We start from the raw sequence: 10,941 nt of genomic DNA, 5'->3' as shown, positions 1-10,941 counted from the left end.
GCATAAGCTAAAATTAGACAATGAAATCTGTTGGAGAAGATTGTTATACATTTAGAGACGTTATTAATAAGTGCCTAGAGTTTTTTTTAGCTAGCCTGAGTGAGTAAAACAGATGCCAAAGAGAGTGAAAACACAGACTGCAGAATAAAATATGTGACAGGCAGACCTTACAAAGTACATATTGTTCTCAATATATTCCCACTAGAGATGAGCCAGAGGCGCAGTTGCATCTAAACAATGAGTAACACATACGCCTGATTAATATTTCTGTCGGAACACAAGCCAAAACACTCCCAAGATGCACCTCTGACAGCAAAACATCACACGTGATATTTAACATAAGAAAAGTGCAGGTCTGTTATGTACACATAAAGACACTGCAATCAAAGTGGTGTTTTCAATTTATTCAACAATAAATAGTATCTATCTCATTTTAGCATTTACACAGTGTAAGTATAGTGCAAAATGTGACCAAATCATTTGTTCAATACATTATAGCCGACAATGCTAATCCAGTAGTTGTTCTTTGTGATATCAAAATCTGTTACAAAATAATTAAGACAGAAATTTAAAATTGTACAACAGAAGGGTACTAATCCTCTGCTGAGTTACATGTAGTTGTATCACCCAGTCTTCAGCTGTTGATATGAACAGAGGGAATATTCATTGATTTGACCTTTCAGTTCCAGTGTAGCACATAAACAATCAAGAATTAATTAATAAGAAACAAACACTCTAATACTATACTAATATTAAGTTACTATACTTAAGAATGCAATTTAAACATCTGGTAAAAGGGATCAAACAGCAGCAGTGACATCATTGTTTTTTCTCTACCCCAATGCAGACACTGTAGTATTATTAATACGGTATTAATTCAGCTCTGTGAGACACATCAAATAATATAATCACACAGTGTCTCAAGCTTATGCTACTTCAAAATGCAAAACTACAACTACGTTTCAGACCACATCAGAAAAACAAAAATAGATACATCCATTTGAATGTTCTTGTTAATTATCTGGCTGAGACAGACGAGAAAAGTCTGCCCCAAACCTTTTAAACTCTATGTATACGGATACTGAGCTGCACTCTATTTAGAAAAACGACCTCTATAGAAAACTGGAGGCATCTGATGTTACATTTCAAGAGTCGCTGCTGGCAAGTCAAACCTATAAAGTGACATTTTCACAAGGAGGTAAAATTGAAAATTAAAATGTTAGGATAACAAACTGCATCGGACAATTTGGCAATGTTGCAAAGAGAGACCATAGAGAGCACTCCACATTATCACATTAACATAAAGTACGACATCAGGCAGGCAGCATTTCCACAAGTAAATGGATGTCTGAGATAAATTTCATCAGTCTGTATTAGACAACGTCAAAGTAATTGTCAGTAGTATCTCATTACAACAATAACTAGATGTAAAAGGAGAATGGTTCAAAATATGGAAATCTAACATTTATTTTAAGATATGTCTAAGTGTTTTTAATGATTTTTTTTCCATTATGTCCCTTCTGTTTGCTTAGTGCATTATGGTCATTATGTATAAAATACCTATACATAAAAAATAAACAGATGCACGTTAGAATACAACTGCTTATTGGTACCTGTGCAGTGTGCATCTGTATTTGGCACATCTTGTACCAGAGTGGAAAATGGAGCTAAAGCAGATTTGTCGATGAGGCACTCTGTTACAGTTGCAGATAACAGTCTAAGCACTTGTGCTGATAAAGAGAGAGTGATATTTTAGTTTTTATAACTTTAGCCAAATTTTATGAAGCTAAAGGTCTAAGCTAATATGTTAGCTGCCACTCCACATAGTGGAAAAAATTCTTTCCCACACTCGATGCATTTTTTCATTTACGTAAAAAGCAGAGGAATCTGGAACATCAACCTCACATTTATCCATCGTTACAGCTTCTTTCCCAAACATACACATCCTCATAAATCTTTTCAGTATTATTTAGTATTTTCCAGTTGATACTCTATTGTTTGCATTTATAAAAACAACAATTAAAACCTGATGAGAAATATAGCATGACGATGGAAGGGTATTGAGCAGTATTTTCCCATAGAGCTGATGTGTGATTATTGAAAAATAAACTGTAAATACATACATTCCATTTGCCTGACGCTGGTTCCCAAACCACCTTGCAGCGTCATGTTACGTTTTTAGTTCGATCCCAGTGAGACTTTAATCTCAATCCCTGCCAATGCCAGTGCAACATTAACCAAAGACAGGACAGCAGTTGTATCCTGTTCGGACCAGTGTTTCCCTGTTAATGTTTTGTCTTTGACTGCATCTTTCAGTTCTGAGTAGTTTTAGATGCTACCGTTCCATCTTTGGGAGCCACTATCTTGTCTTCAGTGTCTACTTTGCCCTTTGTGGATTCTGCTTCATCCTCTTTGGGAGGGAACAACCATGCCAGAGCAGCAGCAGCTGTGCCGTCGCCACTTTGACGTGAGAAGCACAGGAAGGTGGCCCAGACGAAGGCACAGCACCCGGTGAAAGTGGTCCGCACGTATAGAGGCACCAAGGCAAAGTTCAGAAACTGAGGGAAACAGGGATTACAGTATTTTAATTCCTATTTACTGGCATATATGTTACAGATCATTCATTATTTAATATTGGATATCAGTCCCTAAAAATTCAACATACCTAGTATTACTGAGTGTGTTGTTATAAACAGACTCTTTAAGTCTAGAAAAAATGGGTTGGTGTTATGATTTGGATATTATTTGAGGGTTGCTCTACAGATTTCTCTTTCAAAATATTGTGAGGAAAACTGAATCTGGGTCACTTTGTTCTTAATTTAACAGCCACTGAAATGAACAGAAATGTGAGGAAATGAAAGATTTTAAAAGAGAAGAGAATCTATGCTCAAAGATCCACTTACTAACACACACATCGGGTTTAATCTGATAGTGAGATGTGGTTATAAATCATTAGTGAATTGATTGTTGAACTTAGATTTTCTTTACCATATATAGTTCCCAAAAGTCAAGAGTGAACATCTATGCACAGGAGATGTTGATATTTACCTGCATGAACGGCCAGAACATTAGCCCTGTCTGAGAAGAGAGACAAACAGAAAGGACACCAGTCATTTGTAGACTTACAAAATGATAAGCAGAGAACCTCTACTGACACAGCTGAAACCTTTGATGACAAAAAATAAACTTTATCTTTCAACTTTAGTGACCGAGTGGCTGAGCTGTGTTTTGGGTAAAATACAGACATGATATCTTCATCAGTAGAGCTCTTCCAAAATGAAATAAATATATGATAAATTTAGCAGTACACGTAACTGCGGATATATTGTACGTACACTGTCTCAAAAATACACTGAGCATCTGTTTTGGATGAGTGCACACTAAAGCTTCTCCTCTATTTGGAGTTGAAATGGCACAAGTTCACTATCACAACATATCACAGCTCAATCTACAGTACAGTTTAGCGACAAGCACTTCAAGATGATACCGGCAGGAAAAACATGATGTGACAGCCCGTCTCTGCTCCTTCTCACCTTATATGTATTCAAGAATTTTTCTCTCCAGTCTTCCAGGATGTCCTCTTTGCCCTCCAAGAAGCTGACACCTGGATGACACACACGACAAATGAAAGTCCATTCTCTGACTGCCAGCTGGAAAATGATTCGACTGACTGGAAGGTTTACAGACAATGGACGTATAATCATGTACACAGCATGTGCTGTATGTCTCATAGGAGATGGGAAGATAATCAATATGGCAATCAATATGTCATTAATCAATTTTTTTTCAAACTGTGTTATTGATATACTGGCAGAAACATTGCAACACATTCTCTTGAAAACATTATCCGTACAATGATAGCACATTCATTGTTTTTATTAAGCATTAGAATAAGGATTTTCTAATGTAATCAAAACGTTAAAAGGAGCATTTAACAGTGTTGTGATTGTTCGCTGGTGTAAATTACCATATAGCTATAATACACATCCGTCAGATTTAAGCTTGTGATTATATTGATGATGTCACATCTAACGTTATCTGCTGGGAGCATCGCATCTCCTCAGTGAGAGCTATGTCTTTCATGTGACCTCTGCCAGTCAAGGTTAGTTTGACGGGACAATGAACAACTGCTGATCTTTGCACCACCAGAGAAGAGCACAGAGAGCACGTGGGTCAAGTTACAAATTGACAGACATGTGATCTGCTTTGAAGTTAACTATTAACTGCCCGTGAGGCTCTCGGTGTGACCCCGGGGAGCTGTGTGTCCTCCTACCCACCGACCTGTGTAGAAGACACTGGTAGCCAGGGGCGCCGCTGTGGTCTGATCCAGAAACAGTTTCCTCATCACCATCCTGGCAGAATTGCCCGGAAACCTCCGCTCTAAGAACCGCATCCAAAAGAAATTGAAGTTGCCATGGAAACTGAACGCGACCACGGCGACGTTCCTTGTGTGGGACCAGTCCATTTTCTCCCTCCGCGAGAACCACTGGTGGACAAAGTCCCCCCCGGCGAACAGACAGCCGTACAGTGTAACGTTGGTGACCCACGGAAACCGACGGACATGTCTCAGAAACGCCTTTCGCATTATTTTAAGGTTACTGTCACACCGTGGAATCAAATATGATGTTATCAAAATGTGTTATTTAAACCAGTGGGCTGACGTTAACTAAAGGTGTGAGTTAGCTAGCCAAACGTTACTGTACTGACGGTTATACAAGCGTCATCTCTGTGATGATCTCCGCTGCATCACAAATACTGTACAGCTCTGTCCAGTTTTCGATGGATCAGCGACAAAGTATATACGTTTCTGATATGATGAAGGTCAAAAAGTATTCTAATCTCAAATAGGATACTTGCTTGTCGACCACCATCAGACACCCGGCACGGGACTGCGAGCCTGTCACCAGCCGGGTCGCCTCATTCTGCGTAAAATTACTACGCCCCTTTTGACGTAGAAAAATCAGAGTAGAGTCGAAGGGAGGAGCAACACAGAAAACCCTCAGCGACCATGGTGGTTCATCTAGAGTACCTGGACATGTCAGGACAACGTGTCAGGATTTGGTTTTGCTGTGAGAAAAATACTAGTACAAGAGATGGTTATTTGAAGAATCAATCGGGAGACCTCTTAGGACCACTGCGGGGGCTTTTACAGAGACCCGAGTGACATGAAGCTCTGCTGAAATCCACTGTGATACAGACAGAAGGCTTGTACAAATAGTGAATTTACAAGGAAGTCCGGCCAGTACCGGATTTATGAGACCAACACCGATACTGACATTAAATTTAAAAAAAAAAATCTAAGATATGTTTGCTGAGAGTAATCTCTATATTAACTGTAAAGGGTACTATCTATATGCTACCATAAATACAGACATAATGCAGATTTTACACATGGATGAATGTTTGAAACAATTTAGTTTGTACTAAAGGACAAACTAAGAATGGACACGCTGTCTCTAAATTACTTCAAAAATGTCTTTATCATTCCTGTGCTGCTGTTTCTTGACATGCACCATGCCAACATCTATGGCAAAACCATAAGCCAGTCTATCTGTCAGGCTCTAACCTGTAATGTGATATACAGTAATACCCACTAATTACACTGTTCTTAAATGGCATTGGACCAAGTGGGTGGGAGAACGTCTATTCTTCTAAGTGCTGAACTCATGAAAAATTCATTTCCCACCCTTTCCACCAGCTCCATTTACTCAGCATTTCAAACTAGATTTGGCCATTTACATTTATTTAGCAACAGGTACAGCATGTCCACAAGTTGCAACAAGTTGCACTAAATGCTTTAAGCACCCTGCAACCTTCTGAATAACACAACTGATGAAAAGGCCTTATACAGTATATGATTTTCATTTTTAACCATTTCAAAAAAGACAAAACTAATTAAATTGCTTTGTTTTTTTTTTGCTTTTGAATAGAATCTGTATCATCCCTTGCAGATTACCATACACTTTACACATGCAATTTTCTAAAACATACACATTCATAGCCAAGTATACAGCATCATCTAGAGTATGTAATGAAATATCATATTTCACTCTCATCAGGAAGGTGCACTTGTAGAGAAAAATAAACTTTGTTCAACTCTTCAACAATGCAGAGCTTAGCAATTAGCACTCTCTTCACTGTTTTAAACAAAGTGCCAAAAGAAATTAATTTCTTCATTGTTGCTGCATCAAATACCCATCTTTAATTACTCCTCACCAGTAGGTCAAAGTCTATATTTAAGAGCCATATAGATATTTTTACGTATATGTTTTAGCCTGTTAACTACAAATCATGCATATATTTCAAAAGTATAAATCTTTAGGTTGATTTCTGATCGAAATGTATTGGTTTCGGACTTTTGATTAGGTAAAGATCAATCAGAGCTTGACACTTGCGGTAGTCTAGGCAATCATTGGCTTTGTCTAATTTTTTTTGGTAGTTATGTTATCATAATACACTACTTGTTGGTTCATTCAGGTACATGTGGGAAATGTCAACCACTGAAAAGCAACCAATTACTTCATTCTTCAAATCATATAATCATTTGCTCCTATTCACAACATCCATGTAATTCTGTACATGTATAAACTGAACTTATACTTTGGAAAAAGTTCAGCAGGTGTAGTTATTAGGCTAAAAAAAAACAAACAATAAAATAAAAATCAATAGATCAAAATACTAAAGCATAGGATATTGACCTTGACTTACTGCAACACAGCAGGAGGTGTAAGGTGCAGACTTTAATGCCACCTCATAAGAGTGAATATTAACTATGGCAGGCATCAAAAGAATCCCTTATTCTTCCTCTGTCCTCTCTACTGGACCAGCCAGATGAGTCAGGAGAACCACTCAGCAGACACATGATCCAGTCTGGGGTCACCTTCTTGTTAAGACACAATGAATAAAAAACAGACAGCGAGTGGCAGGGTCACAGTGTATCCAATTAACTGAGAGGCAAAAATAGTCTGGTTCCATGTTAAGGTTTAGTGAAAAATGGGAGTAGGCCTCTATGACTGGACAGCCCTCTCCCAGTCCCCCCTCTCAGTCCTGCGGTAGAGCTGCGGTTGACCCCCAGGAAACAGGCTATCAGGGTTGGGGTGCTCTAAAAGGAACCGGATGGTGGACTTCATGTGCTGGACGAAGTGTGGCGGCTCAGCCATCGGAGAGGTGGACAGGTACTGAGCAAGAGCGAGAAAGACCAGGGTTAAAAACAGTTTTATGCCACTTATTAGAGCGCTTTGTTTCACCCATTTTGGGAAGTGTTTGTGTCAGAAGAGAACCCCTGCATGAAAAACTAAAATTACTGCTTTGCAGTTGTATGCCACCACCAACCAGGTGCAGGAAATATGGTCACAATCTCTCCTTGTGTTCCTGAGTTACTGCACTGAATAATGGCCAGAAGTGTTTTTACAGAACATTATTACAATGTCACAGTGAATTTGACTTTTGACCTGGCGGATATATTACATCATCACTTCATCATTTGATCCTATTAGATATCTGTGTTAATTTGGGACATAATTAGTATACAAATTGAATCATGGTCAAAAACATGCTTTGGGACATCAGTGATTTTGACCTTTGACCTTTGACCACCTAAATCTAAGCAGTTCATCCTTGAGTCCAAGTGAATGTTTGTAAACTCCCGAAAGGCGTTACTGAGATATCATGTTGACGAGAAAAGCGCAGACAGACATAGGAGTCGCCAGCACAGTGGCATAAAAAATATTTAGCTATGTAAAAAGGACGATAAAAAAAAAAAAAACCTTTACCTTTAAAATTGTGTCGTCACTTTGTGACAACCAGAAGGCAATATCCAGATTTGGAGACCATTTGCAGGGGCCAATTTTCACAAGTCCCCGACTTGAGTCATATATGTCAACCATCTGTAAGGAAAAAAGACATTTTATTAATGATCTATAATTTTTGCATTCATCCTTTACTTTTGAGTCTTCTACTGAAACTGTGTCCCCAAGTGTAATCTGAAAAGTATGTTAAAATATTTAAATATTTGGACAATGAACACATTGTTAATTTTAGAAAAAAATATCAGGTTGCTGAAACAATTAGTCAATTAAACAATCTACAGTTTGTATAACAGATCAATCTTATAAATAATTTATCAACAAAACAGTTGAAAAGGTCTCTGTTTCCAGTTTCTCCAATGTGACAATTTGCTGCGTTCTCTCTTTTATACCTTTGTAATTTAAATATCTTTGGATTTATTAATAGTAGTTAGACAAACAAATAATATGAAAACTTTCCCTTGGGCTCTGGGAAAGTTCAAGTATTTCCAGACATGTAATAGATTGACTGATTATTCAGTTAAATGAAGAAATAATCAGATTAATTAATAATGAAAATATTCATTAGCTGCAGCCCAACTTAAAATAATGTTTTTGTATCACACAAGTGGAATTTGTTAACACAGAAATGTCCATATTATTCACAGAAAACAAACTTGGTATTATAGATCACCTGTTCCCCAGTGAAGGTCCGTGCTGATCGCAGCTCCTCTGCAGGTCCTTTATGAGCGAATGACGAAGGGAACACATCCCCTGTTTTAACATTTACACCTGTGCAGAAACCAACATAGACACAATATATTAAAGGTCATATGCCATGAAGACATTGCACCGTTCTTGCTCTTTAGCATATTCATCACTTACCTATTCCATATACTATCGGTCTGTGATTTCCATCAACAACAACGTCATTCATTTCTACAACAAAAGAGAACAGAAGGGTTAACTGGATGAACGTATGATTGGTAGGATATTTCTAAACAATATGAAAAAAGTAACATGAAAGTATTAAAGCCACCTGTGATGCAACATATTTCCAGATGAATGTCCTCTTTCTGTTTCTGGAATGCTGCTGTAAAGAGGAAAAGAGTCCTTTAAGTTTTACAAAGTTCAAATGCTGTCGGCATAATTTTACAATGACACATGAGATAGTTTAGAGGACTATACCCAGTATGTTAAGGCTGAGTTTATGGGATGTCTTTGACTCATCATTAAATCCCCCAACGAGATGGAGCTCAAGTCTACATAACAGAAAGCAAAGGAAAGAAGAAAGAGATTTTAAAATATTTGAAAAGGAAGCTCAAATTGAGTGATGTGCACCGTTACCATGTGTGTTTGTCTGAGTGTTTCATACCTTCCCTCCTTGCTCACGTTGTTACTCAATGATGTGACAGCCTTCACAAGGAGCGGCACTTCAGACCAAGTGCTGGACCCATCACAGTGAGCGATGCAAACAGCTCCACTTCCTAAGAAATAATACAATTCAACCATGGCAGTAATTAAAAATGCTGTTACAAACTGTATACATTGGCAGAATAAAGCACACAGCATAAACCTAATGAAAGGAACAGTACCGGTGTGTCGCAGCACAACCAAATGGCAGGTGGTGGCATCATCAGATCCAATTACTGAAACACAATCTGTGAAAGATGGGATAAGAAAGCATGTATTACCATCATGATCCAGAATGGTTAACCTGGAGAAGTATTTGGGAGTCAGTTAGAGGTGTTGTAATTGAAACATTTCAGACCTAACTGTCTAACCAGACCAGTGCTCCTTATTCAAAAAATGTGTTGTGGCTAAACTTACTGCATTATGGACAACTGAGGCTGCTGCTGATGGAGACAAAGTTACCTCTGTCTCTTCAATGATGGATTGTTGAAAATCAATGCAAATTGCTGGGGCCTATTATCCTAAATTTTACAATTTGATTTGTATCTTAACAAGATTTGCTATATAATTCAGAATAACATTTGTTTGATGGAGAAAAGAGACGAGTTGATATTTAGATGATCTGTTTCCATCATGTATAGCTTCACTTACTGTCTGCTGGTGTTGTTGCAGCAAACTCTCTCTGTTGGACATACAAGAGGCACTTTGGGTCGACATCGACAAGCGGCTTGGAGCGAAATGTTCTTGCGTTTTCCTGTGACATAAGAGTTAAAAGTATAATTTAGCACAAATGTCAAAACTGATGCTGGCCATTGCAGATTTGTTACAGTGAAACCACTACACTGTAGGTGTAATCATTTAGTCATTAGTGTTACTTCATAGGTATTAATACAGACTGTAAACCTTCAACTTTGGGCTCTGGTTCGTTTTATTATTAATTGACAATCCTTGTCAATGTCATTTTACAACATCTTTCATCATTTAATAATAAGACAGGAGTCATCAAAAGTTTCAAACATTTCTCATTTAAGTGATATTTCTATTTCTTTTTTTAGGAACATGCACGGAATTTACAATTAGTTACACAACTTTAGATGTAACAAGATATGATTATATGATAGTATGCTTTATCGTCCATTACCGATTTGCGTTTACCACCACATCTCACAGCCCAATCCAGTAATACGTTCTCGTTAGCATTAACCGCCAGTTTGTTATGAAGCGATTAGCTACTTTAAGAAAAAAATACTGTTAATAGGGGATGACAGTTTCTCAGCAAGCTAAATTTAGCCACACTTTCTGGGAACAAACCTGTAAATGTGGATATTTGTCGAACAGTTCCGCTGTCGCACTTATGCGCTCTAGTCCTCTATTTTGAATTAACAAAGGCATTTCCCTGAAGCAAGGTCCACTTTAAAATCAGCTGGTTACCAAACTATTATAAAGATCAGTAACTTCATATTCTAATAGCTGAATGTCTCATATTATCCACATATCGCAGCAACCACAGGACCAGTTCGTCGGCTGTAACTTCCTGGCAAGCTTTCTTCTTCTACGGTTTCCTCCTAAAGAGAGGCTCATGGTTTCTGATACACCGCCACCAACTGTTAAAAGGCACGAATACCCACACCAATCGAATGCACCATTTTCACTAGGCGAACATTTGACGTAGTGTTGGTTCTATCGAAACGAAGCTACGTATAATTACTAGTGGGAGTTACGTCGCCAAAGAGGGCAGGGTTGG

At 38.1% G+C, this 10,941-nt stretch overlaps 2 protein-coding genes across 2 annotated transcripts; both read right to left on the bottom strand.

Annotated features, from left to right (window-relative positions):
• Positions 1–389: 389 nt before the first annotated feature.
• mpv17l (MPV17 mitochondrial inner membrane protein like) lies at positions 390–4,906 on the bottom strand. Its single transcript, XM_022755479.1, has 4 exons — positions 4,282–4,906; positions 3,534–3,604; positions 3,049–3,078; positions 390–2,558 (listed from the first exon to the last, which is right to left on the bottom strand). Exons 1-4 carry the CDS (start codon positions 4,583–4,585, stop codon positions 2,313–2,315), a joined length of 651 nt encoding a protein of 216 aa, XP_022611200.1. The 5' UTR covers positions 4,586–4,906; the 3' UTR covers positions 390–2,312.
• A 611-nt stretch (positions 4,907–5,517) lies between these two features.
• Positions 5,518–10,740, bottom strand: ntan1 (N-terminal asparagine amidase). Its single transcript, XM_022755478.1, has 10 exons — positions 10,509–10,740; positions 9,849–9,951; positions 9,380–9,445; positions 9,160–9,271; positions 8,973–9,046; positions 8,824–8,877; positions 8,670–8,723; positions 8,479–8,576; positions 7,773–7,886; positions 5,518–7,178 (listed from the first exon to the last, which is right to left on the bottom strand). Exons 1-10 carry the CDS (start codon positions 10,587–10,589, stop codon positions 7,008–7,010), a joined length of 927 nt encoding a protein of 308 aa, XP_022611199.1. The 5' UTR covers positions 10,590–10,740; the 3' UTR covers positions 5,518–7,007.
• Positions 10,741–10,941: the final 201 nt, after the last annotated feature.

This window comes from Seriola dumerili, unplaced genomic scaffold (assembly GCF_002260705.1).
Source record: "Seriola dumerili isolate Sdu_G_001 unplaced genomic scaffold, Sdu_1.0 BDQW01000230.1, whole genome shotgun sequence".
In the NCBI taxonomy this organism is placed as follows: Eukaryota; Metazoa; Chordata; class Actinopteri; order Carangiformes; family Carangidae; genus Seriola; species Seriola dumerili.
This window is presented reverse-complemented; position numbering and strand designations above follow the sequence as displayed.

Excerpts from the sequence above, each read along its gene's own strand:
- mpv17l (XM_022755479.1), bottom strand. The coding sequence starts at position 4,585 with ATGCGAAAGGCGTTTCTGAGACATGTCCGTCGGTTTCCGTGGGTCACC. Across the intron at positions 3,079-3,533 it reads AATTCTTGAATACATATAAG|ACAGGGCTAATGTTCTGGCC; the intron begins GTGAGAAGGAGC and ends CTCTCTTCTCAG. Across the intron at positions 2,559-3,048 it reads TGTTCTGGCCGTTCATGCAG|TTTCTGAACTTTGCCTTGGT; the intron begins GTAAATATCAAC and ends TGTTTCCCTCAG.
- ntan1 (XM_022755478.1), bottom strand. The coding sequence starts at position 10,589 with ATGCCTTTGTTAATTCAAAATAGAGGACTAGAGCGCATAAGTGCGACA. Across the intron at positions 9,047-9,159 it reads AACGTGAGCAAGGAGGGAAG|ACTTGAGCTCCATCTCGTTG; the intron begins GTATGAAACACT and ends TCTGTTATGTAG. Across the intron at positions 8,577-8,669 it reads ACCGATAGTATATGGAATAG|GTGTAAATGTTAAAACAGGG; the intron begins GTAAGTGATGAA and ends GTTTCTGCACAG.